At 48.2% G+C, this 26130-nt stretch overlaps 6 protein-coding genes across 6 annotated transcripts; 2 read left to right on the plus strand and 4 right to left on the minus strand.

Moving 5' to 3' along the window:
• Positions 1-300: 300 nt before the first annotated feature.
• F4807DRAFT_411768 (uncharacterized protein) lies at positions 301-1713 on the minus strand. The gene is made up of 2 exons (XM_047996728.1): positions 878-1713; positions 301-620 (listed from the first exon to the last, which is right to left on the minus strand). The coding sequence occupies exons 1-2, from the start codon at positions 1420-1422 to the stop codon at positions 494-496; spliced, it is 672 nt and encodes a 223-aa protein (XP_047857380.1). The 5' UTR covers positions 1423-1713; the 3' UTR covers positions 301-493.
• A 2536-nt stretch (positions 1714-4249) lies between these two features.
• On the minus strand, positions 4250-6483 carry F4807DRAFT_302277 (uncharacterized protein). Its single transcript, XM_047994952.1, has 4 exons — positions 6182-6483; positions 5960-6098; positions 5611-5900; positions 4250-5540 (listed from the first exon to the last, which is right to left on the minus strand). Exons 1-4 carry the CDS (start codon positions 6284-6286, stop codon positions 4734-4736), a joined length of 1341 nt encoding a protein of 446 aa, XP_047857381.1. The 5' UTR covers positions 6287-6483; the 3' UTR covers positions 4250-4733.
• A 1331-nt stretch (positions 6484-7814) lies between these two features.
• On the minus strand, positions 7815-10088 carry F4807DRAFT_302374 (uncharacterized protein). The gene is made up of 4 exons (XM_047994954.1): positions 9964-10088; positions 9704-9885; positions 8749-9599; positions 7815-8696 (listed from the first exon to the last, which is right to left on the minus strand). The coding sequence occupies exons 2-4, from the start codon at positions 9726-9728 to the stop codon at positions 7998-8000; spliced, it is 1575 nt and encodes a 524-aa protein (XP_047857382.1). The 5' UTR covers positions 9729-9885; positions 9964-10088; the 3' UTR covers positions 7815-7997.
• Positions 10089-10186: 98 nt separating this feature from the next.
• F4807DRAFT_411784 (molybdenum cofactor biosynthesis prote) lies at positions 10187-12541 on the plus strand. The gene is made up of 2 exons (XM_047996729.1): positions 10187-11685; positions 11800-12541. Exons 1-2 carry the CDS (start codon positions 10371-10373, stop codon positions 12522-12524), a joined length of 2040 nt encoding a protein of 679 aa, XP_047857383.1. The 5' UTR covers positions 10187-10370; the 3' UTR covers positions 12525-12541.
• A 2684-nt stretch (positions 12542-15225) lies between these two features.
• On the plus strand, positions 15226-17224 carry F4807DRAFT_411788 (FYVE-domain-containing protein). Its single transcript, XM_047996730.1, has 2 exons — positions 15226-16342; positions 16481-17224. The coding sequence occupies exons 1-2, from the start codon at positions 15893-15895 to the stop codon at positions 16853-16855; spliced, it is 825 nt and encodes a 274-aa protein (XP_047857384.1). The 5' UTR covers positions 15226-15892; the 3' UTR covers positions 16856-17224.
• Positions 17225-22789: 5565 nt separating this feature from the next.
• Positions 22790-24553, minus strand: F4807DRAFT_302470 (GNS1/SUR4 family-domain-containing protein). The gene is made up of 2 exons (XM_047994955.1): positions 23664-24553; positions 22790-23605 (listed from the first exon to the last, which is right to left on the minus strand). The coding sequence occupies exons 1-2, from the start codon at positions 24411-24413 to the stop codon at positions 22874-22876; spliced, it is 1482 nt and encodes a 493-aa protein (XP_047857385.1). The 5' UTR covers positions 24414-24553; the 3' UTR covers positions 22790-22873.
• Positions 24554-26130: the final 1577 nt, after the last annotated feature.

Consider the following 26130-nt stretch of genomic DNA (forward strand, 5'->3'; position numbering starts at 1 on the left):
ACAAGAATATCGCCATATCCGTCATTTGGGATTGTTGTGATATAACGATTTCTACGACTTAAAACAAATATGGAATAGATTCTATCCATGGGGCGCAACTCTCATAAGCACATACGCGGGAAAATAGATCCATGCGGTCTGAAGACGATCGAGGCACCAGTCATAGTGCCTATGTTTGACAGCTGCTCATCAAGTGGTTCTCTTACATATAATCCTTGATATATCTCATCGAGTACCTATAAGGCATAAGGGTTGATCGCTTGGATTATGGAACAACACAAAACTTACGAGGTTATTACATACGTTAATCTCATAGAAACAGTATTAAATTATGTACACTTGAGTATCTAATAGTCCAGAGCCGTTTCCTATGTCCATCCACATTACTGTTATTCCATTACCTAGGTAGCGTAGATAGGTACCTAGTCTTCAATACAAACCAAACCTCCGAATACCTCACATGCGTCACCAGTACCATTAACGTCGCGGAATCTCACAACAAAGTTATCGGAAGTGATACGTCGGCCGACGTGCAATTCTCGACATGATACCCGCCTAACTCGCCGCCGTCGGCGCAGGTCATGTTCAGGGTGCCGTTTGCGACGCCCGTATACGCAACCCTAAACCATGTTAGGAGTTTACGACGGAAAGGGGAATTCAATCCCTCAGCACGTCATTTCTTTCTTTCACGTTCTTTACGGGCTTCTTCCTATCACCATATGCCTGCTTGGGGATAGAGGGATAGGGAGATAGATGTCTCTGTATATAGACATGTGCTTCTCCCGGGAGTCCTATACTCCCAGAGAACGGAAACCAGCATAGGTACATGGAGAGGTAGGTAGGTAGGCAGGGTCAGGAAAAAAAAAACACAACTCACAAGCGTCCATCATCATCATCATCATGGCAAAACCACGTCTGATTAACCGACAGCCGCCGTTCCGCGAGCGCGAACGCGGCGCCCGTCGCTATAGTAAACCGATGCTTGCCGTCCGTGTCCCTGCGGTCCGCGCACGCCTGCCACGAGGCGTCCTCGACCCAGCTTGCGGGCCCGCCCGAGCCGTTGCCCGCCGGCGCGGGCAGGCGGCCGAGCGGGAAGGCGCAGACGGTGAGCACGCCGTTCGCCGCGTTGGCCGCCGCCAGCGTCATCGACACCAGCTGCCGCGGCACGAGCCCCCCGTCGTCGTCGTCCCCTTGCCCCGGCAGCGCCGTGTAGTTCCCGTAGCTGACGAAGCTGAGCTGGAACGAGGACGCCGTTGAGGACGCCGCGCAATCCGTGTTTCCTGATGTGGATTGTGTCGAGGGGAAGTCTCCTGCTACTGCGTCGTCGTCGTTGTTGGTGTTGTTGCGGGGTAGGAGAAAGGCTCGGGCTAGGTTGGTTAAAGAGGAAAGGAGGAGGACTTTGCGGAGTAATGCGCTTTTCATGGTCTTATTTTGGACTGCTGCTGACCTAAGACTTGTGTCCGCTTCTGGATAGGATGATGTCTTCTAATTTGACAGAAGCAATAATTGATCTGACTTCGCAACTCTCTTGATACTCATCTCTTACCATAATGTTGAGGGGGAACAAGTTCACTCGTCGTTCCTCGTGACCAGGCTGAATCCGTGATAGCAGGCCAGGGTGGGCTCATCACGACATCACGAAGGGCCGATCTTCACATGCTATTCGTAGGGCAATACTACTATGTCTCCACTGGTTGATATTAGATATCTGACTACCGGTTCCAAAAAATAGACAATGTTGGGACGGAGATTTATCCATGTCCAGAGTCTAGATTTACCCGCTGATGATGACAGGGGACTCTTGCTTGGTATAGCATAAAATGGTTCCATTAGACGATTTATCCAATGAGATGATATTGGTAACTAACATACACGCGTAAGAACTCTAATTTGACCTGAGATGATTATAAACGAATCGTTATGTTTATTATATCTGACGTACTTCTCGGTTCTTAGAAAGTTGGGTTGGGATATTATAGGTGTGACCTCCCTGTCCTCTGTATGATGGATTATATTGTTTCAAGGGTAACTATAATATCTTAGAACGACAATCGCATTTGAGTCCGCCCCTGATCCGGCTTTGCTGTTTAGGTCATCTATTAGTAATACCAGCCGATAGTATCGTGAACCTCACAGTGTGACTCCTGACTAGAAGGGGAATACAATGTATGCGCGTGGGAAGTTATGATTATGTTGCCGGCATTATTTTCTCGGCCCAAGAATAGAGGGCTCTCGCGCCTACCGTTATTTCCTTGGTCGACGTTGATGAAACAAGTGGCTTCGTAGGGGCTGGCGCGGTCCAAGTCGATCCGGATCGAAATAGCTAGGCAGGAAAAAGAAATTCAATGCTGTGTACCTACATATACAATACATGAATGCCTTCAACGGCGGGTGTATTAGGAAGAAGCCGACATTTTAACGCCGTATAGAGGCGTTCACCTGTGAGTTGCTGTTCCCCGGTCGATCAGGCGGAGACCCGGTTGGTCAGTAATTAATTTGAAGGCGGAACGCGAACGAGGCAACGTTAGATCCGGATGACTAATTGCCCTGATACATGATCGAGGCCTTAGAGACTTCTCCCCGGGTTTTGAAATCGGTAATGACTCGTCATTTCGTGTTACCTTGTCCCTTTATATGCAAGCGCCTCTTAGAATTCAGCAGCCCCTTAAGCCTAAATCCGAAGGCAATAAGGAAGATAGGGGCGATATAATCTGGAATCTAGAATGACCACAGCCGCGCCTTTGACATTCATTAGTAGGATGAGGGTTAGCGCACATGTCTTCTTCCAGAATAGGAACCTTGATGCGGTATATCAGCCCCCCTTAGCTGATGATCGGCTGGTTTCGCGGCAAGGCTAGACAATGACAACCTACATATGTAGACCCCCACGTATAGCGCTGCTGTTTGCGTCAGGCCACAGTTATGATCAGTACTTCGCAGAGCGATTTGGCTTCATGCCAGGCGGGCGAACGCATCTAGCGCGCGTTCTTCATGCGGACCGGTTGGATTCTGCAACCCTCCACCGAGACTGTCGGGTCGGTGAATCGGGAGCGTTGAAGAAAATAAAATTTAGACATTACCCGGTTTCCCCAGCTCCGGGAGAGATATCCGCCATCACGTTTTCTGCTGGAAACGACAAATATAACCATGCTAGGTATGACTATGGGCTTGAATAAGACGCCACGGCGTTCTTTCAATTATTTCTTTCCCGCCGCAACCCGATGGGCTTATGAAGGACGTGCGTGTTCCTATAGTGACAGAAGGCCAATAGCCGCTAGTCAAAGCAAGCACCCTAGTCCAGTCAGGCTCATCAGAAGCCACAAGTCTAATTACGGGGTAACCGAAATATGCGTTTTACACCGGTCGGTGTTCGTTTCTTGTCACCTAAGTCCCTCTCTTAATGTGAGAGGCACCATGTTCACAAGTATGACTGACATCATGCGACAGTTCTTCCATTTTTCTTGAGGTCAGTGGCTTCGTAAAGACATAGGAATGTAAATGTGGATGTCGTCAGTATTTAGCAGGGTTACTATACACGCCATTTTATGAGTCCCGCCCCACGCGTTCTGGCCCTATCTCACAGGGGCGACTGGAAAGTCGATCGATCGGCATGCCTTGACCTGGACAGAAAGGGATGATCACATGCATGTACGAGAGACCCGGTAAGCGCGAAGCACCTCGTTAATAAGGGACGGCGGCTCGGGTTAGGCGGAAGTCAGAGCTGGCGCAGTAGTCTCCCCCCTACATTAGTTCGTGTATGACAATAAGGATGGCATCTGCCGCAATCCTTATTTGACCGGTTATATAAGACATTGGCAATTTGGGGTGACGTGGGGGTCAAGGAAAAGGGGGAGCAACGCGCAGCGCCAGGAAGAAGCCTAGAGAACAAAGATTGGCACGCCGGGTAGGGGCAGCTTGCGCTGGTGATGCCGTGTAACAGACTTGGGCGGCACATCGCGAAGGGAGACCGGGGTACTGGGCTGCAACGACATGGCCATGGTTCCATTGGAAGGTAGCGAACGACTGGAAGAAAGGCCTGCTTAAGGTGCGTTGCATACACGTTGCAGCTAGTAACATGGTCTGCATGCATGCGCCATGTTTGAGCGATGGGCGAGGAAATCAAACGACCAACTACGCCGAGTAGGAATTATATAACGGGGATAGAAACGAAATGATAGCTCATGTGATATAGCATGAGCACATATTCTGACTCTACGAGCTTCGAGGGCGCCGACGAGAGAGCGAAGCATATTGCTTTCCGCCTGTAAACCCCCCTTCCGCAACCGATGACGTGGAAGGTTTCGTTAGATTCCATTAATATGAGGCTCTGCAGGAGGTATATACCAAGAGCCTCTATCCCTGGCCGGAAAGGGGACGGCGCCCCTTTTTCTCTCCGGCTAACAACTACACCGCCTAGAATTAGATAGAGATAGAATCAGGTTTTGTTATACAATGAATTGCAGGTTTCCTATCCGATATGGCCAAGAAATGACCTGATTTTCGTATAGATGTCTACAATTGCGTAGGTACATCACGGTAAGGACAGTTGAGCCGACTATGCGTGTATTCCAGCTAGCAGTAGACCGCCCTTGCCGTATATGGGGCAAAAGAAGAAAAATGAACAAGAAACGTTCGCAGAGCCTTTTTACCTGAGAAATAGGAAACCATAGCCATGCGGTAGTTTATCCCCTGTATCCATAGACCAACATTTCATTGCGTGGGATCGTGCTAGCCTAATGTCGTTTGCTTGACTTTTCCTTCGGATCTGACTTCTTTGAAGGAGACGATGAAGATGATGAACCGTGGGCGATGACGACGCCTGATTTATGCGATTTGTTCTTTTTTTCGTGGGAACTTGATCCTCGGGTGCTCTCCTTCTTCTCCTTCTTCTCTCTGTCGTCCCGCCGCTCTTTATGCCCAGAAGCCCGGGGCCTGACGTTTTCGTTCTCTGATACGCCCTCCTTGGTGTAGTTGACTCTCAGTTCCCGACCGTCGTACTTGTATCCATCGAGTCGCCGAATCAGCTTGTTGGCAACCTCTTCGCTCTGGAACGTGATCAGGGCATAACCTCTGTTCGATTCTTGGCCTTCCGTTAGTGGTAGGTCAATATGCTGAATTTTATCAGCATCGGATCCGGCTTTCTTTCGGATAAGATCTTGTACCTGGTTGATATTGATCCATGGTTGAAGTTGTTTCACAATGATTTTGCGTTGTTTCGTTGGAATCATGCCATTGGAAGGATTATTTGGTCGCGATGGTGCCGACTCCGGTGTAGGCATACTGCTATACATAGCGTAATCATTGTTCTGGTACTCACTCATCTGGTATTGCTGTGAGAAGTTTGTCTCGTAAGGATATTGTACCATCGTAGGAGACGAGCCCATGGCTGATTGGTCCAGGTAGCTGCTACTTGAAGTATCATAAGGGTAGCAACCCGGTGTCTCATTGTAATCGTATGGCACGGCGTTTGACACGGTGTAAGGCGCGCATTCCATTGATGATGTAGCTGTATACGGCGAAGAAGTTGCAGGAGAAGTCCACTGTGAAGGGTCAGCAATTATAAGTAATATAGATCCCCCTTACTCGAGTTTGAAGTTTGAAAAGACTTACTTCCCCGTACCCAGCGGCAAGTGGTGACATCAATGGGGGTGTGCTAGCTGCATATTGCGTCGAAGGAGGCGTCTTGAATCTCGGTGTATGAGAGGTCTTAGATGTAGAGCCGCTCGCTTTGGAGCTCGCTTTGGAAGTTGGTTTAGAAGTCGGTTTGGAGGCCGTTTTGGAAGCCGTTTTGGGAGCCGTTTTGGAGGCACCCACGGGTTCCCTGATCATAATAGATTCGGAAACATTCTTGCCATTGGCGAAGAGTGGTCTCCCGTTGAAAATACCTCCATCGAGCAACTCTGTAATCAACGTTTAGCCAAGATTCGAGTGTCTAATTAATTCTCGGAGATTATCGTACGGAGAGCTGCATCGTAATTCTCCCGACCTCGAACTGAAACCCAACCAGACGTGCTCTCGTTGAACACCTCGACTCGATCAACCGCGCACACGGTCCGCACATGGTCTTTCAGTTGCTGCCAAGATGTTTGCCATGGTAACTTTCGTAGGCATATTGTTAGTACGAAGAAGCTATTCAAAGAGGAAGGTCGCACGGTCCAAAGCCAATTTACGTTGAGCTCACATTTGAGACCAAGATGTAGTACAGGTTCGTTTTATTTCCCGGCAAGACTTCAGTCTGAATAGTCCCGTTTATTGGAACTTGATGGGTGAAGGTATCAGAAGACATCGTGAACGGACAGCTGCAGCTCTCAAAGAGTTTACTCAAAAATGTTTGGCAGGGAGCACCCTTGGCGAGAGAATCGTGTGAAACGAACACAACAGTAGGAACGATCCGATGGGGCTCTTTATATGTTGCACGAGTATCTATGGTCCGAAGGTACGCGTTGACGATGAAGACGACACCTAGTAGAAGTTACACAAGATGGCAGTTTGAGAATTGGTGGTATATTTTGCAAGTCAGATCTATGCGGGATCGTGCCGGTCTAGGTACGACCAATGGACATACTTTAGCCAGCAGCTATGGAACCTACACACCGATTGGGTCAAAGATATCAGTATTGAGATACCCATGACCCCCATGCCAGCAGAGATATGTATGGCAGACACGGTCGTAGGTTGTGAATGTGCTACTTCCCACCATGGGGTAACCCAATGGGAAACTGCCGTGTGATAGTTGGGGCCAGTCTTCTGCCTGCATGGTGGTGCGAGCCAGCAGTCACGGTCGTCGACCTTGACCTTGCGATGAATTCTGACAACATGGCTGGAAAGGTATCTGGTCTGGGCGGGGATCCAGCCAAAAAAAGATCAGTCGAGGCTGGCAGCCTAAGAGGAGGACCGGTGACCCTTGCTCCAGCAGGGAAGTATTTGGTACCCAGTGGCAGAGCTCGTTGAAGGGTAGGGGAGTAGCTAAGGTAAAGAGGGTTGATGTATCGCGAAAGATCCTCGAGGATAGTCTAGCCTATTGTAGAGCACGTTGTATGCCTTCAAGGACCTTATTTGATTCCGTGAACCCGGTAAACGTTAGATATCTACCTAGATAAGCTAGGTATCTGAGCAGGCAGGTCCTGTAGGTAGTGAAGACAATCTGCGGTATCTGAGGCTCGCTGAATAATGTGGGGCGGGAAGATGGTCGAGATCCTTGAATCTGTGATGCCTTGTTGTCGAGTTTCGAGCATCGAAAATATCGACAATTTTACAATGCTGTTAAGTTGGGGAGAACACGCAATATGCGGACAAGGGTCATTAGGCTTAAGTGGCGTTTTAACAACTTCAGATTCGCTGCGCTTATAGCCATTGAGCTTTTTCGAGAATGGTAACCCATAGAAAATCCCGAGGTACAAAATACTAGCGTCAAGCGACGACGTGAATTTAGTACACATCGGTGGTGAATGGTTGGGTATTTTGTCTAGGATGGACGGTCTGCTGTGGGCAAACACTTCGTAGGAGATTATAATCTTTCCCAGAATGTATCCATGCAGGACGTGACACAGCAAGGATCCATCTCTGTCCGGCATACCGACGGTGCCCGTTGATTCTGCGACGGCCCTAGCTTTCTAGCTGACTGGCCTATCGGATCAGCTCACCCCTAACGGGGACCCAATCGATTGGATCAACCGCGATCTGGAAAGTGAACTTGATAACGATGTACAGTATATAGCTTTACACCGAGTGCTGCTTTCTCATTAGCGTCATCATCGACTTCTCGTTCGGCCAAGTAACCAAACGTACATTGTAGATCGAGCTTATCGCTTCACAAACAGTATGAGATCCGAGTATACCCTGCGATCCTGAAGTCACCAAAAGGCAATTCTTGCATCCGGGAGGGTCGAATTTGCCTTCCGGGACTAAGCTAATGGTTATTATTCCACAGTACTGGGTGCCTAATTTCATATCCCATTCACTTGAGATATGACAGAACCCTTGCACGAGGACCTAGCTTAGCGGCTGATGAACTGGAATGTGTCATCCAGTTCGCTCGCATAGTCATCATCATCCAGGTCAATATTCATGCTGTCCTCAGCATCATCTGGTTCATATGCGAGCCTTGGCGATGACTGCATGTTTATATCGCTCCCGTGACTGATGGGGCTACCAGGCATAGAATCGTGCCAGGGGAGCGTCTCTCCATCGGAATCTGCAAGTGAAACAAGCATGCAGGTAGTTTCGTTGCTGAAGAATAGTGCTGCAGATTCGGTTCTCGCCCGCATCCATGTGGCGTATGTCTTACCACTTAACGCTTCTGGAAATTGATGCGCCATGTCGATAGGTCGCGGACCATGGCTTAGAGGGTCCCAGGCAAACATAAGACTGCCATAGCTGTCACCTTCGCACCTCATGAGGAGAAGCTCTGGAAGTACGGGGTGCCATTCTAATTTTGTCACATTCGCGTGGTACATGAGCACAGCCCTAAGATCAGAACTAGGGAGATCCCAGATCCAGATCGTACCTGGTGCGTCCTCTAGCCTCGTGGCTAAAAGAGACGAAGAACAGTCGAATTTGGCAAAATTACAACCAGACACGGGTTCCTGGAGGCTATTCAGGGCTGTCCATTGTGGTGTCACCGCCTGAGATGCTTTGACGAATCCTGGCACGGAAACCGATCCAGTATTTGGAAGAGTGTTTTGTTCTTGCCAGATCTTTACGGTCAGTAACGCGTGTTCCCACAACCCCGCTATGGAAGTGACTTACTTGCAATGTATCCTTGGGCTGGATAACATGTGGGTGATGGAGCCGCATCGTTTCAACCATGGATGGCGTATTTAGGATACATATGCAGGTAGACCCGTTTGCAATTGCGACGAGTCGACCATCTGGGCTGAGCGTGAATGCTTTCACGCCAGTACCAAGTAGACCCATGTCCTCAGATGCATGTAAGAGGGGGCCGTTCCAATCCTTGAAAATATGACCGTCAGAAGTATAAAAAATGACCCTGGGGGATTGAGCTGATGATTCACACACCACCAACCATCTCCCATCTGGGGTCCAAACTAGTCCTTGAGCATCGATGGTGTCCGGGTACCAGGATCGCTGAAGCTCTCTCGTACCAGGAGAATGGATGCTAATCATGTCCTTCCCAGAAGACCTCGTCAGCAAGGCAAGATGATTTGTCTCTGGCCGAAAGGAGCATCCTTTAGTCGCAGAGACGGCACTGTAGAATTTGGGGCTTGCAATCTCTACGGCCTTTGAACTTGTAAAATTGACGAGCGTTAACTTAATACCGAAAGGCGACCAGATGCATACCTCATCGTCAGTAGCCCCAAAGTTGATATAGGTAGACCTGCCGGCCGACGGCGGAATCCTGACAACGCCATGGAAATTGCCGCTTCTGGCCGAGAAGACATGTATCTGATCTATGGTAGCGACTAGAACCCTCGTAGAGGAAGGTGACCAGAGAAAGGTCGTCACACTGGTCGTGAGATCCAGTGGAAGTTTTATATTTCGGAGCACATCCAGAGATGCAATGGCCCGTATAACAATGTTAGGCGGTAGAAGGATCGCAATCAGTTCACCATTTGGACTTGGGTAAGAGTGAGATGACGCTAGTTATGAGAGTCAGTGTCCGTTTCTAATTCCAAACAACTCAAATAGGGGGAATGGCGAAAATTTAAAGGGCAGAGATGTATAACATTGGGTAAGTTCCTACACTGGAGAGCTTTTGAGAAGCGCATGATATATTATATTCACCGGAATAATCCGGTACTGGATATCAAGAATGGCTATTTTGAAGTTGTGAGATGAGACCGGTGACCGGTGAGAGTACTGTCGTCAGACTTTTAGGTCATTACCACGTTGATATGGCAGAGTTGACCGTGAAATGATAGAGATCTAAATGATGGTTAGCTGACTGGTCAATCAACTGTTTCGAATTATCAGCTCATTGACACAAAAAAACTGGAGCCTCACATTTTCAGCTATTGTTTTTGTTGACTTTCGGAAGTACAAAGTCAATGTTTCAATCTTCCAAGGCTCCTAAGGTCCCGACCCAGTGGGACGCCGCAACGACTTCGGGAATACGCCCCGCGCCAGGCCCACCTTTTATGCTTATCCGACCTTGGGCTTCAATTGGCTTTGGTTCCAGCGATAGCAGCTGTGCTGACTCATCTCAGCTTCATAAGGCAGGTACAATACATACATCTCCGCGCTTCGTGGCAATAATGACCGTGTTTTTCTTTCATTCTCCAAATCGACAAATAATTTGTTCAAACTTCGAAAGACGACCATCTCATATAAAAAAGGGAAATCGCATTAACCATGATGCATTGCTTTCCTTAAATCTTCAGTTCGGCGAAACATCTTAACCGCCTATCAAGATGACGCATAGAACTTTCTCGACTCATCTCGCACGGGCCGCATCTAGGGGTCTGAACCCCCCTCCGATTGGGGGACATCATGTTGAGTCCCTACGACGACTAGGTACGGCGGGAGCTGTAGCGATCCCGAATATTACAGAGCCGCAAAATCCGGTCCAGGCGCCGCCAGCTCGGCCTTCTCGCCGGCAGTTGTTGAAAGATGCAAAGCCGTTTTCGGACTTTCTTACGGACACCTTCCAACGGCAGCATGACTACTTACGCATTTCGCTCACGGAAAGGTGTAATCTTCGATGTGTCTATTGCATGCCAGAGGAAGGTGTCCCTCTTTCCCCTCCCAGAGAGTTGCTGACGACCCCTGAGGTTGTTATGTTGTCATCCCTGTTTGTTTCTCAGGGGGTTAACAAGATCCGACTCACAGGAGGGGAACCTACTATCAGAAAAGACATCCTATCGTTGATGCAACAGATTGGTGCTCTTCGACCGTATGGTCTGCGGGAGCTCTGCCTTACCACGAACGGTATAGCTCTTCACCGAAAGCTTGAGGGTATGGTCGAAGCTGGGCTAACCGGCGTCAACTTAAGCCTCGATACGTTGGATCCATGGCAGTTCCAAATTATGACTAGGCGAAAAGGCTTTGATGCCGTGATGAGGAGCATTGACCGAGTATTTGAGCTCAACAAACATGGAGCTGGCGTCAAGCTTAAGATTAACGCCGTCGTCATGCGAGGGATCAACGACCGGGAGATCATCCCTTTCGTCGAAATGACTCGCGAGAAGGATATTGAAGTGAGGTTTATAGAATATATGCCGTTCGACGGTAACAAGTGGAACGAGGGTAAAATGTTCAGTTACTCCGAGATGTTGGATCGTATTAGGGAGAAATTTCCTGGTCTAGAAAAAGTGCAAGGTCACAAGAACGACACAAGCAAGACTTACAGGATCCCCGGGTTTGTCGGCAAAATCGGCTTTATCACGAGCATGACGCACAACTTCTGTGGGACATGCAATCGTCTTCGCATCACAAGCGATGGAAACCTCAAAGTTTGTCTTTTTGGAAACGCTGAAGTCTCGCTGCGTGATATCCTGAGAGAATCCAACGGTGGAGAGCCGATTGACGAGGAAGCTTACGAAGCAATGAAAAAGATCGAGATGAACAGACAACAGCAAATATCAAACGAGCCAACTCCTCTTCACTTGTCACCTAATGAGCAACGGCTTCTCGAAGTCATCGGCATGGCTGTGAAGAGGAAGAAGGCTAAGCATGCTGGTATTGGCGAACTGGAACATATGAAGAATAGACCCATGATACTCATAGGTGGGTGACTACTCCTATCCCTTGGGGCAAATAATCATACAAGGGATCATATAAACACTCACGATTCCGATCCGGGGCAACTGGGAGAAATCGAACTGAACGAGCATATTTCAGGTCAGCAGCGATTCATGCCGGATAGCCGTTCACAAGTCTTGCCTTGGGATGTTGTCAGGAATCCTCTTGTCATACCCTCAGCCCCTAATAGTGTCGTCTCCTGGTTACGTACCCCGCCAAATAACATCGTACACGGGCAACACTTGCGGTGCTTCTCACACACGAGCCTACGGCATGATGAAAAGAGCAACGTTGTCAAGTTGACGCATGTGTCCGAGTCTGGCTCTGCTCACATGGTGTCTATTTCGGAAAAGACGCCGACCAAGAGAGTCGCCAAGGCTGCATGCAGTGTTAACTTTACCAATGAGATCGCCTGCAAGCTCATAAAAGAGAATCAGATTAAGAAGGGCGATGTTTTAGGGGTTGCCCGACTGGCAGGGATCATGGCCGCAAAGCGAACATCGGATCTCATCCCGCTATGTCACCCTATTGCAATTACCAAGGTCACTGTAGACCTTGCCGTACGTGAAAACGACGATAGTAGCAAAGAGCACGGGGGTGGTCGAATTGAGATCGAGGCCACCGTAGCTTGCGAAGGCAAGACAGGGGTAGAGATGGAAGCTTTAACAGCTGCTTCCACGGCAGCTCTTACTGTATATGATATGTGTAAAGCAGTAGACAAAGGGATGTGCATTCAAGGCTTGAGAGTCGTTCTCAAGGAGGGTGGCAAGAGTGGCCGTTGGGTTGACGGTGCTCGGGACGATTTAGCTGGGCCAAATGAATAATACGACTTGTTAAACGATGCTTCAATTACCAAAATGTTAATGATCGTGATATACGTACTCCTACCAGGCAGGTTGCCCCGCGGGGAACGGGGAAGTGACCCAGATACCCGGAATCTTTACTGACATGATTGTGCTACCTACTATCATCAGCAAATTCCAATAATAATCTCAAGATGCCTTCCAATACTCTCTCTGGTAAACCCCTCTCATAGCATGTAAATCTGCCTACTAGTTCAACTATCGTCAACAGTAATGCCGCGTGAGATCGTTACTGAGGTACTGAATAATGCCTTGAATTGGGTTGCGGACGCTGACTCGGGCACTTCGGGATGCCGGTATCAACCCCGCCAGGCTGAAGATCTCTGAGTTGGAAATGTTTTGCCCAGCTGTGGCGGAAAGCCAATTAGGCTTTGACGATAACAAAGTCGACGTCCGGTCCACTTTGAGGACCCTTTCCCAAGCTCCGCGGGGCAACGCACATACATAGTAAACGCTATATTTGGAGTCTCACTGTGTGGGGCTCGGGACATGAGGTTTGTTCCAATAAAAGTCGAGGTGGTATGCGCTATGTAGTAGGTGCATGCGTAGTTCACTTCGCATATTAGAAAAGACGCATAAGAAACGGGAATCGTAAAGAGACCTTGATCTTCTAGATCTTGCATATTACTTGATCGGCCGGATGGTTGAACGCAAAATTTCTTCTTTAAGCGTTTGGACGCTTGCGAGTGATACGCTCCGGTGTCATGGATGCTTGCTGATTACCTACCGAAGTAGACAAGTATGATTTCTGGATGATGTCAAACCACGAGGCTTGCGTTATTAGTGTCGGTCAGTGCTTAAGCTGTGCTTGGCGAGTAGTGCGTGCTCGTACATCCAAAGGGGAGTATTGACACGTGAGAAGTTGTGGCAGGCCAAATGAGAAACAAAGAAGTGGTCAGCCGTGGCTTTCGTTAGGCCGTTAGCTATTCGAGTTCAGTTGCGTACCACAATACACAAACCAATTCGGCGGTCAAGAAAGACCCTGGCAACTTTTGACAACCTGGATGCTGTTGTACAGGAGCAAGGAGCCTGGGAGCCTCGACTTCGAGGCCGAAGATCCTAACGCACAGGCATTAGTGAACTCGTAACCTCCAATCAACGGCGACTCAAAGATAAACCTGCAGCATCACAAACACTGTGCTAGACTGTGCCGCTCCTATCGCCGCGCTAAAGTGTTTGGAGGGGCTAAGGTAAGAATATCCGCATCGCATCGAGGATGCCGTCAGACTAATAGTAGAGTTCATGTTATTAATTTTCCTAGATCTCGTTGTTGCTCTAAGATCCCCGGGTTTTAGAGTGTCTTGCATAAGGTTGTAAAGACGGAATTCTAGTGCTTGCATCTTACTCATCTCACAGGCAAGTAACAGTTCGTCGAGATTTGACGGTTGATATCGAGTCGAGGGTAACCTTGCTGTGAATAAAGCAGCGTACTGCGGGTGGTCGGTTCGTTGGTGGAGCCACCAGGGCCACCAAGAGTCTAGGTTCTGCGCACTGCGTATTGTAGATCTTGCCGTCCGACCGGATCTCGAGAAAACAACGCACGGTTAGATTGTGACGAATGTGAAGTCATCGTTAACAGGCCTCCCAGATCTTCATCGACATGACAATCGGCAGGGAATTATACTGCTGCAGAAAACCCGACTGCTATAACACCAGGTCGGTTACATCGCGATATATTGCTCCGGGGGCTAGCTGTTGTAGTAGCCAAACGTAATAAGGAACGGACTGGCGCGCCGGCGTAGTACAGACAACTCCAAAATGCGAGGTTTTCCTCAAGACATCAACTGTATTGGGAAGTCGGATCTTTCTTGGGAACCTGGTTCGAGGTTACTTAATCTCGATCCATCATGGACTATGAAAGTGATTGCTCAATTTGTCCTCTCATCGGGATACTCGCTTTGGTTCTCGAGATGCTAGTCTGTTAGTATGCCGTTATTTAGTGGTTGCGGAGAAATCTCCTAGAATCCCAGGGTGCTTGATGAGACAGCGCCCGAAAAAGAAAGGCTGGAAGGGTCCGAGGAGAAACCTGACGTAAGTCGACGGATTTTAATCCGCCGAAAATCGGTATCCAGCGACCTTAAACAGATTGGGCAAGAGGACAGGCGAGCAAGCAGGAGCCGCCACTGTACTGTGCACTGCTAGTAGGAATTGTAAAGGCACCGGGAAGGAGTCCCTTGATCTAGGAGTGAGACCTGAGTGAGCTTCATGCAGTTCTGTTACATACATCTACGTATTGTAGGGTTTGGTCGGTTTTGTCGGAATGTGACTGTATTAGCAACAGCTATTAATAATTTCTTTTGCAGACATTGAAAGAGGTGTTGCGCATTGTAGAGGAAATTCCCAGAGGACCAACTAAGAGGAAGAGAATATTCGATGGATCTATCTCAGCATGCATACTAGGTACAGATTGTCTGTCTAATGTACATGGTACCTAAAAGGGTAGTGCACAGTACGAATTGAATCATGTAGACTTAGCTGATTTGTTTTAGCCAATCAGAATGATACGAAATATTATGGTGCTGTGTAAGTGGACGCCGCTTGGATGTATCGAGGGGCTCCCGGTCCACCAAAAGTGCCACTACGACCGGTCGACTACGGTCTTAGGCAAGGACGTGCCTAGGAAGGTAATGTGTATTTGTGTATTTGACAGAACGTTATTATCGTCATATCTCCTACCTTTCTTCTCTCCCCTATTACTACCTACATACCTACTATACTAACCCCGACCTCTATTCTCCCTTACATACATATCATATCTCCATATCTCCTACCTTATGCAAAAGGTATTCTTTCTCTAATCCCTCATATTTGGGTATCAGATAGAGTTAACATAACTTCCAACTGGAATACGTTTTATTTAACCTTATCCATCCCTTATCAATCATCAATCCCACCAGTTTCTATCACAAGCGTTCTCCCACTACCTAAGATAGTTAGTTGCGCAGATACGACTTAAAGTTGTGATCTAGGCTTTCAAACACCCTCCAAACCGAACTCATAAACTTTCCGACGATATCCTCACCATCCATTAGTTAACCTACCTACTTGGTAGTTAACTTTTACGATTCATACCTATTCTCTACCAGTCAGAGTCGGCGTGGCTTTGTGGATCCCAGGTTTTTATTAGGGGCGTTTGGCTTGTGCAATTCTTATTACACAATAAATTGGTCGCGCGACGGCTTACGCCGCTTATCGCTGCCCCAACATTCGCCAGTCCTCCATCGTCTTTCCTTATAGGAACCCGCTTTGTTCTTCTTGGACACCCTCCCACCTACTATTGTCCTAAACGCCGGTATTACAATTACAGTCCACGACATTTTTAAAGGAGGATGGCGACCGATTTCATCATGCCTAGGCTACACGAACAGCCGCAGGCGCATTTCTTCCCATATCAGCAATCTACCGTGCCGTCGCAATCCCCGACTTATCCGTCGCAAGGTTACCAATCCCAACAGATCTCACCTTTGAGCACATCGAACAATGCTTCGCCAACGTCGCCCAAGCCATACCATCGCCAGCGATTACGGCCTCTCTACATGCCCGCCGTTTTAAGACCGACAGAGCACCCATCGAAGAAATTAATAGGGAGGAAGACGGAAGCGCAAGATGATGATAGTCAGGTATCGCCAAACAACAGCTTCATCAACCTGAGCGGATTGAGCGCGCTCAGTCGTTTGAGCCGTCGCACCACCGGCGATAGCGGAAAGTGGGTAGATGGCGACTGGGATTTGGACATGTTTCCCAAACCAACGGCGCAACCCACGCGACAACACTGGAAAGTAAGCCTAGACCTGCAACCCCGTGTCTCAGATATGCAGCCCTGTGGGCTGCGACACCTCAAAACCACATGACTTCATCCTATTCTTTTCCTGTTTTTCAAGGTATTACAGGACCTTCAGCTAACGTCTCAAATTCAGCCCGACCCGGAGTCTACAATATGCGATGAGCCATCATGTCTGCGCCACTTCAACTACTGGACGCGTCGACATCATTGCCGAAAATGTGGCAATATCTTCTGCGACTCGCATTCCGCCTTCGATGTTCCTCTCGATCAAGACGCAAACTACAACCCGAGAGGCACGCCTAGCCGAGCATGCTCCCATTGTTTTTCGGAGTTCAAAGCGTGGCGTAGTCGAACAAACAGCCAGGCTTCCAGCGAAACCTCTTCTCACGCAGGCTCGCAGACGGTACCTACGAGCCCAGCTGTCTCGACCCCTATCAATGGCCAAAATGGCCACCATCAAGACGTCGCCATGAGTGTTCCCCGTGACTGGAACTGGAGCACGTTCTGAAAGGATTGGCGTCGAATTAGTTCGCCCACTGGGGCCTCTAGATACCTCTAGATGTCCACAGGGCAGTTCCAGAAATCGAATTCTAAAGACATAATTACGATGATACACGACACAATGGACTTAATAACGACGGCAAATTTTCCGACGACACCAGAACATACAACATTCACATACATAGACTAGAAGTTCCTGGGATAGACTGGATACATGCGACCCATACCCATCCCATATTTGCACGAGTTACATGGACAGCATGGCGGTCTTGTACTTTCTTTCAAGGCTACGATACCCGATTTTAGTGGATTAATTCCGATCTATAGATCTGTCGGGAGGGCGAGGGGCGAGGGGCGAGGGGCGAGGGGCGAGGGGTGAGGGGACGATATAATGTATAGGGGGGAGCATCATGTCATTTACGAACTGCATCCTTGAGTCAGGTAACTGGGGAGTTCTGGTAATAATTGGAATGGGGTTTTCTGGGCATGCATCTCGGGGCATTTAGAAAGGAATTTTGTTTTGGCTTGGAGTTTTGGGGTTTCGATGAGGCACCACCGAGTGCAGGATTGGATGCTGGAGTACCAAACCAAATCGGTTTGGTTACACGGCGTTCACGATACGGAGGTCTCTAACCGAGTACTTAGATTAATCGGACTTGATTTTCATGATAGTTTACCTAATCCGACCGAGTCGCGGCATCGTCATTTCCGATGAGACATGCACCTGTCGTTAGTTTAACCGACTTACTCCGGGGCCAGTCGCAGTTCATCTTTCTCACGTACCTAATGTAAGTAATCGATGTTCTGACCTTCTGTCCAATCCCGCGGTAGCAATTGCTCCTCCTGGCACCGAACTAGGTACAGAGAGTTGCTTCCCTGCTCTATTAGCGACATGCCCTTCCTAGGAGTGCCGGCGCAAAGCAGGCAAAGTACGTAATAGCATGTGCCGCGCTCGGTGAGGCTACGACGGTCTAGGTAATCAAGTCCATGTAAGCGGCAAGTCCGATTCTAGGTAGTCTCCACTTAGATACTTTAGATACGTACATTCTAAGCAGGTAAGGTAAACTTTTTAGGTGACCTAACCTATTTAGCGTTGGGCCCACCCGACCTGGTGGAACCGGCAGTAGCCGTAAAAGAAGGTAACCTTACATATGGTACGTACTTAGTAGATACTTCTACTTCCACCATTCCACCAATACCCACCCAAAACATTGACATCCTCAGTTGCGAGACGGCCAAACACACATCTGGGATGTGACCAGAGAGCACATTGATTACTCTAACTCATCTACGTACCATTGCGTGTATTCGAAGTGCCAAGGTGCGTATAAATGTATCACTGGCCGTTGACGAAAGCCTGGTTTTGCCTGGGCAGCTTTCGCGGTGCCAATTCAACGCTCCGGCGCCCGATGATGCCTCTTGGCTCTTCCGGGATCCCCGATCCCGTTTCGGCAAGCTCCTCGGCTATCAGTAGGCCGCAAGCTGCGGCGACTACTCTTCGTGGGTGGTAGCGTACCTAGGCAAAATGCAAATTTCTCATCGCCACCGACGGCGGAGATGTCGGCGTCCGGAACGCTCAAAAATGCTACCTTTGCCGCGTCTAAGTCGTTAGCCACAGCGGTGTGATAATGCACAGGCATACCTATACACCTATGTATTCCCAATGGGCCACCTCAGGCGGTTATGGGCATTAACCGCCCTCCTTCGTCAGAGGCGGGGTAAGTATGTAGGACGTCTTCCGAAGGAAGAGAGGGAAAAGAATCTGGGTGCGCCTCTTGGCAACGTCTGTCAAGCATATACTCGCGCACGTCTCCCGCTGAGTACGTCGACCAATGAATAGATTGGTTTGGGCAGTCAATCGGAAACGACCAGGAACCCGGTAATACAGACCCAAAGTCGACTCTGCGGCATGTATGATATGATATTGCAGGCGCAAGGCGCGTGATCTTGGGCCGAGTTCGCTGTGATGGAAAGGGATGCGCCCTATGTGGAGCCAAGAGCATGGGGGAAAATCCTCACGATGTCCGTCCCCGCCGCTTTGTGTGCGGGGGGGCCAGCAGCAAGGGAGCCTGCTGCAAGAAGACCGGAGAGATCGTGAGAATTTGATGGAGCATTGCTCAAGCATCGTCAATACGGTCGCCGACTTTTGCGACGTCTTCAATCACGTCCGTGGCGCAAATCCGAGCTACATACCATATGCATTGTCATCTAATTGTTGTCGAATGTTTACTTTGGAGCACGACGTTGCTTAGGGGTAGCCTCAGGACTAATGTATGTATCACACGAGTGGACATACTGAAACAGCATTAGGACGATGGGGCCACCAAAGGTGAGACCTGAGTGGGTATCTTGCGCCTCGTATCCGACCTATTCACATTTACCCCTTTCTTAAGGAGCCACTCTACTACAAGACCATTTCCTCACTATCTGTGTTGCTCAGTGTCGTGACACCAGACATACTGTTAGAATCGCCAATGCATTTCACGCGGGCCGAGAGATGCAGTAATAATACTTCCATAGCTATTCACAAAATTTGTCTCGCCCTAACGACGTCGACCCAAGCTATTTGCTTTAGTTATCGGAATTTACATCATCATCATCATCCGACGACTTATTTCCTCCACCCTCCCCCATAGTACAATTTGCACTACCCACATGCCCTAGCAAAGAGGCACACGGCGGGGGAACCCCTTTCGTTTACTTGCTAACTTACAGGTCAAAGAGATCCAAAAGTGATCTTGGTGCCTCAACTTAGCGATCATACCTAGTGATCGTACTTAGAACACACATACTTCTCTACTTCAGCATCGAGGATATTCTGATTCTGGGGCATCTCAACAGAAATTGCGACACCTCTAATAACGCCCCGATATACTCCGCTCCATCACTGGGCTCGAGACGCAGATGCTAGCGCGGTGATCGACTTTACTATATGTGTTATAAGAAGATGGGGTTTTCAGGCCAGCATTCCAAGATCTTGTAGTTTAAGATCGAGGTACTCAATTTTGCAAATCTTTCACTAGGATGATGTTAGACTCGAACCGATCCTGCCTCTAACTATAGCCGTTGCTACCGCAAAGCCATAGTGAGGAATCGAAGATATCTTCCGACATACTACCATTGGACTAGGTCTAGCTAATAAATTGCGGGACTGGCTTGTCGAATATCTCACGAGACAAGGATAAACTACGCAGTGCTAGACAGCAATATAAATGGGAAAGTAAGATGAGTCTCTTATAACACTGAGACTTTGCTTAGTATCCAGGGGCCGATCCCCAAGCGAAAACAACTGCCTGAACCGACCGCCGTAATGGCGGCCGCTCCAGGGCTCACACGCTTTAGACCTAAGCGGATTGACACTGATAGCTGTAGAACCGAAGAAAACGATGACCCAACGGGGCACCCCCGATTTGATTTAAGTACGCCGGACACGAGCTTACTTGGAGGAGCCCACGGGAACGGTTAAAGCATAATCATGTGTGCTGACAGGTTAGACATGTAGGATATTTCGGGTAAGACTGGGACCTTGTTTTGTACGATTAGAAACTAGAATTAGACCTCGAAGTAGCTTTACACGCCGCATACCCCTAGGGAGGTTTGCGGGGGAAGGTCATTCCCCCTTGCCCCGGCGTTAAATATACCAACCAAGCAAAAACAATACAATATTTAGTTGTCGGTATTAAAATGTCTACGAGTGGCAAGCATTGTCACTATCATCAAGCTCACAGTAGATAAGTCTATGTAATACATAGGTGTTTATAAAGCATCCAAATCATGAAATTATATCACTTAAATTGCATATAGGTTTCGGATTTCATGTGGCTACAATCAAACTAACCCCTATTCTAAGTTCTATATGAACCAGTGTCCTTTCTCCCAGTCCCAATTTCATCTTGGCTGTGTCCCTCTAGGCATGTCTGGAATGGTATCTAATCACTAAAATTACATACAATGAGAAGGGGAAAAGATGAATAAATGCTGACTACTTTGGACACATCGTATACACAAGTGTCTATCTTGTTGTCATCGTTACGTCAACTCTTCTCCATGGAAGACCTAACTCAAACTTTTCCTTAGCAATGGAATTATAAACCAACTCGTCTCCGGCCGTAAACCACCCGATGCCGCTGAGCTTTGAGCTTATGTTTCTAGTCTCTTGAACCACCATCGTACATTAGATCCTATTTCTTCGACAATCTCTAAACTCCCTCGTCGGAGCTGAAACCGAAGAAGCACAGGTACCTGGATAGCTCAAAAGTGAGCCCTCTTACTACCGTTTCTCATCGTAACACAGCTATAAGCTGTGAGACCCGTCTCCCTAACAGAGCCCCAGAGATGACATGAGCTGGAAAGCAAGGCAAGATTAATATCATCGGTGGAGAGTTTGACTGACTGGCATCTTATTGTGCCAGTGGTAGGGCACCGCCAGTAGGGTCACCTACATTATTCTCCTCTGGCTGGGTTTTCGAAGTAGTGATGCTAACAGATTTACTCTCAAGCACGGAGTTCTTATATTTAGAAGATACTATTATTGCTATGCCACTTCGGCGTCCTACAGACTTACCCAAGTATTATCCCACTTCCCCTGTACTATCACCAGATCGTATCAATACTTGATGTTTATCGGTAAGGATCTCTCTACCCTTACGGCACTTCCATTGAAAGCCGCTACGGGGACTGGGAGGAAAGTTAAGCAGCCAGTACATTCGACTCTCTCCCGACATCTACATAAACCTTTCTCTGCTTATTATCTTTTTCAGCTATCTCACAACATCCCCGAGGCTTGGAAGAGTCTTATTAATAGCTATACCAGCAAGGAGAGTCACGGGCCCCTTAAGAGAGCAGAGGAACCAGTTTCAGCTGCAGTTCACGCCGGCCCGGAACTGTCTCCTCCAGTTCACCATCCCGGTCTTAGTCTAGACATTCTAGGAAAAGCAACTTAGCTACCTACCTAGTACCAAAGTAGTCTGTAGAGTAGTACTTAGCCTCGGGAGGTAAAAAATTACCCACCCCCATATCCTCATCTCATACGCCCATCCCATCGTCCTTCCCATCCGACTCTTCTCATTTTCCGTTTTCCCCCTTGTTATCGGACTTTCATCCACGAGACATATTCTCACTACACGAGCGCGTGGTGGCTTGCTGGACATGCATCACAACTGTCATGGACTGGTCATATCACCTGCAATGAATCGCAAGCTTTCCGACTAGTTGATCTCGTCTTTTGGTGGTTTGGCTCAATTGGCAGGTGGAGTCACCAAGCATAGAGCTCAATCCCTACGTCCTGACAACAACACTGATTCTACGCTAAAGAGAAAAGAGGTAAGTTCTAGTCCTAGTTGCGCGGGTAAAACCTCTCAGTGACCAAAAAGCTCAGGTGGCGTGAGGAAGAGCGAAAGGACAGCGTGGTGACTGGGCTATTGTGCAGAAGAACGATAGATAGAATGGCAAAAGAAAGGCCGGGTTGTTAAGGAAAGATAGGGTTTAGGGGATGTTCCATCACTTTAGTCGAAGGTAAGGTACGAACAACTGTATTCAGGTACTGCTAATGAGAATGAATGGGTCTCCCGAGTTATTATTCAAGCTATAGCACGCACTCATGAACCGTAACCGCACCCTTATCATGGAGACCCCTATTCGTAAAGGGTCGGTATACTTGCTTAGGTAATCATTATGAAGCAAAAAAGGGAGTTAACACATGGTCATGAAACATTTCTATATCTACACGTGAAGCAAAAACGCTTGTTCCGAATATATACAACGAGTCCGGATTTCGCTCTCATTGCCATGACCGAAACTTCATCATAGGCTTGTTCTCGTACCCATTGCCTATTCCCTTCATGCAACATGCTTTTCATAGCCACCCCTTTTCCTGGCTTCCCAAACTCCGGATATGATATATTATAGTGGTGGGGGACCGGTACAGTATCGCTGTAGTATCTCACGTACCTATGTTAGTAATTCCCATTAATTCGAATTTCGCTGGTTCTTTCCACGTCTAATACGTAGATGTTTTAGGTCTACCCTAATAATGCTTGCCGTTTGCTACCCCACTCGTCTTTCCGTTGAGCCTCCCGTTGGTCTTTCCATTGACCCCGTTGACTCGGGCAGCAGATGATGGATGTAACTTGTCGTTGCTGGTCGAGTCGTCGCTATCTTCGACAATCGCACCTTCATTACTTTCCCCGTACACTTCGCGTTCAAGACCTTTCGCGGCGTCCCAGCTAGCCTTCTCCGCTAACATAACGTTGCTAAGACGTCGGTCAGGGTTGACCTTAGCACGTACGACTTCTGCCTTGCTGCGGCGGAGATAGCTTGCAACGAAGAAAGACGTAAATAGATAGGTCAGGGGAAGCAAATAAAAGACGTTGAGCCAGATAGCGAAAGTAGCGCCTGTCGTCGTAATACAGTCGACTTTCTGGTATCGAGTCACGTAACTAGCAGTTGGGTCTGCGGAGTCGGCTACCACAGCAGCAGCTCCCACGGCTTCAGCAGTGCCGAACAGTGTTTGCTTGAGGCTATCGAGGAAGCTATCAGAGCTAGGAGTAGCAGTTGCAGCAGCGGCGATGCTAGATGCGACAACAGTAGCCTCAGAAGTGGCAACCTTGACCTGGACCGGAACCGAGTACGAGATGAAGGAGTGAATTATGGCAGCAGATGCGCCAATGACGAATTGAGAAATTTGAAGAGAAGTAAGCGAGCGCTTTACCAGTGTAGGTACACGGATGTTGAAAGCGGTCACTGTGTAATAAGTGTACTATTCTAGAATTAGTAATTGCTAGTGCGAGCACTTAGTCTTGTAGTTGGTAACTTACCATTAGAGCATGGATAGCCGAGTTGAAGCACACGAAGATCCAAATAGGAGTCGACATGTAGCGCATACCCGCCCACATAGCCATCATGGCACCTGCATGGTGATAGGTCTGAAGAGTGGAGCTCAGCTTGCCCTTGGCGAGGATAATGAGTGTGTCGATAACTTCATAAAACTTGCTAATGTAGAAGAGCCAGCCATAGAATGCTAGACCCTCATTCCAAAGTCGTCCAGTTTCAGCCCGGCTGGGGAAACTTCCAGCTGCCAGAACATTGGCTCCAGATACTGATTCCCACACTCGTTGGTTCTGGTTGTAGTTGAGCGCATTGCCTAGACCAGTAGGCCCGTGAAACTTGCAGAGACTGTCAACAGTACCAGCCCAACCATTAGGTCCAGCCGGACTCACGACCGTGTTACGAAGAGCGTGGAACATGCCAATCCAAGTCCATGCTGAATAGACGGCAAGGAAGACATTATGCAGGACAACGAAGAAGTGGAAGGCCTTAGTTTTACTGATAGCCCAAGGTTTCTTGCCGGTGGACTTGTTGTAAGCATTCAACACCTTAGCAGTGATTGCATAAATGGTTGCGATCGTAATTGGGACTTTGGGGTCCAAAGCGCTGACATATAAACTATCCGGTATGTTGAAAGGTTGATCAAACTGCGGAGGAGGTATGGTTTCCGGCGCCGAATGAGGCGGGAATCTGAAGAGATTGGCCGCGGGAGGCGAGAGGAAAACAGCTGGTGCAGCCATGGTTGTAGTTTGAATCTTGGGTTCGACCTCGATTCCGATCGGTAGAATCTGAAGAGCTAAAGACAGTTATGAGGTAGTACAGATTGCACACGCGACAAGTCGTTATATGTGTCCCAGCGCCGAGCAAAGTGACTAGGGGATGATTTGGAGTTTTACGAAGGCATCGAACAGTGAACTGGAACGATGAGTTCGAAGGATTCGAGGGGAAAGGTGATTAAAGATGTACACCAAAAAAGGGATGAATATAAAAGGGCAGAAATGACTGTCTTCCTTCTCGATGCTACAAAATATGTGTGGCTTTTTCTATAATATTATCAAGCAGGAAGAAAAGATAAAAAGAACTGCTAACACAGCAGCTTGTAGCTTGTAGCAATTGGACCGCGGCATAAAACCATCCCTGGATCGCGCTAAGACTAGGTTTTGGCTGGGGTTGAGAGTTCCAAGGTTGAGAGGCCAATGGCAATCGCGCAGTAGTCACGCTACCCTTCCGCCGTTCAGGTGCCACAGGGCTCAACAGTTGAAGGGGTAGCTTAGCTCCCTTCAACCCCATTGGTCCGTTCACTCATGGCCCTGCCAAATCGGGTATAAAACGCTGTTTTCGGGTTGGACTACTAGAACTCAATTCCAGTGCCCCCCAGTGCCGTCATCCGTGTTCTGTTGCACATCGTGCAATATTGAATACCTCGACTTCTTGGTGTCACCAGAGCAAGTTTCCTGCGAAGCATTGATAAGACAGCGTCTAACACGGTTCATCATCCGCGAAGCAGCGGCAATTCGAAGTCATTCCTAACTTTGATGTGACATGTGCTCATATACCAGTGTAGGATGCCGAGAGACCTCCTATGCCCAGCCCTAGTGGATCTCTTCCAACTGGATAGCGAAAGGCGGCTTTGCAGTGAGAAGCTCCCGGCCTAAGGGACGTATCAAGTCCCAAGCAAAGCCTGCTTCGGTGAGGGGCCAGATTCCATGGCGATCACCAGACTCAAAATGTTGGCGACGGGTGAGCTCGGGATATACCTCTGAAACCATGAATGACACGAAGTGAGACATACTGGCGAAAATCGAATAACTATATACGCCAGGACGTCTCTAAAATTTACCAGGATAGAAACTTTATTATGTATTTCTTCCTAATAACTGACTTCGAAAGGCGCCATCTATATACTCACGCACAACCGTGTGCAACAGTAAGCATTTTTATGTCTTAGTGAGATGAATCTGAAAAAGGTGGGAAAGCTCGAGTACTCGGACGGTCAGCCGATGTTCGACACGAGGAAGGTCGTTCAGCAAGGGGCTGTCAATGTAACCTGTTCGGTATATTGCTACGTTATCTGGCAGTTAAGCTTCGAATTTCCAAGATCCGTTTCCCAACAAAACGCTTGCTGTATCTTCCCCTCATTGGCCCCGCGTGTCGTGACTTTTTTTTTTTTAAGAAAAAAAATCTTTATTCTCCTTCCAGGGTCCAATGCCAAGAAGCGGTCTAGGGGGACCCAGTACGCGGGATGACGCGACAGATTTAGGAAACGATCTTTCAACAGATACGTACCAATCTAATAATCATTAGGTTCTTTTAGATAAGCGGCCGCAATATTTTAGCTCTGTCTATGATACATATATCCACGGATATTGGGAGATAAAGGTATGGCATGCTTGTCTAACCGTAAACTTAAAAGATTCAATATTCTGTATGAGCTGAAACCTCGAATCGAATTCATAA

The sequence above is a fragment of the Annulohypoxylon truncatum genome (assembly GCF_022578515.1).
Source record: "Annulohypoxylon truncatum strain CBS 140777 unplaced genomic scaffold F4807scaffold_5, whole genome shotgun sequence".
Taxonomy (NCBI): Eukaryota; Fungi; Ascomycota; class Sordariomycetes; order Xylariales; family Hypoxylaceae; genus Annulohypoxylon; species Annulohypoxylon truncatum.

Coding starts and splice junctions, on each gene's coding strand:
- F4807DRAFT_302470 (XM_047994955.1), bottom strand. CDS start 24,413: ATGGCTGCACCAGCTGTTTTCCTCTCGCCTCCCGCGGCCAATCTCTTC. Junction 23,606..23,663: donor CGGCTATCCATGCTCTAATG/GTAAGTTACCAA, acceptor ATTCTAGAATAG/TACACTTATTACACAGTGAC.
- F4807DRAFT_411788 (XM_047996730.1), top strand. CDS start 15,893: ATGGCGACCGATTTCATCATGCCTAGGCTACACGAACAGCCGCAGGCG. Junction 16,343..16,480: donor CCACGCGACAACACTGGAAA/GTAAGCCTAGAC, acceptor TCTCAAATTCAG/CCCGACCCGGAGTCTACAAT.
- F4807DRAFT_302374 (XM_047994954.1), bottom strand. CDS start 9,728: ATGCGCTTCTCAAAAGCTCTCCAGT. Junction 9,600..9,703: donor CTTCTCAAAAGCTCTCCAGT/GTAGGAACTTAC, acceptor TCTCATAACTAG/CGTCATCTCACTCTTACCCA. Junction 8,697..8,748: donor AGCCCAAGGATACATTGCAA/GTAAGTCACTTC, acceptor CTGACCGTAAAG/ATCTGGCAAGAACAAAACAC.
- F4807DRAFT_411784 (XM_047996729.1), top strand. CDS start 10,371: ATGACGCATAGAACTTTCTCGACTCATCTCGCACGGGCCGCATCTAGG. Junction 11,686..11,799: donor TAGACCCATGATACTCATAG/GTGGGTGACTAC, acceptor AGCATATTTCAG/GTCAGCAGCGATTCATGCCG.
- F4807DRAFT_411768 (XM_047996728.1), bottom strand. CDS start 1,422: ATGAAAAGCGCATTACTCCGCAAAGTCCTCCTCCTTTCCTCTTTAACC. Junction 621..877: donor GATGATGATGATGGACGCTT/GTGAGTTGTGTT, acceptor AACATGGTTTAG/GGTTGCGTATACGGGCGTCG.
- F4807DRAFT_302277 (XM_047994952.1), bottom strand. CDS start 6,286: ATGTCTTCTGATACCTTCACCCATCAAGTTCCAATAAACGGGACTATT. Junction 5,901..5,959: donor GAATTACGATGCAGCTCTCC/GTACGATAATCT, acceptor CGTTGATTACAG/AGTTGCTCGATGGAGGTATT. Junction 5,541..5,610: donor TTGCCGCTGGGTACGGGGAA/GTAAGTCTTTTC, acceptor GACCCTTCACAG/TGGACTTCTCCTGCAACTTC.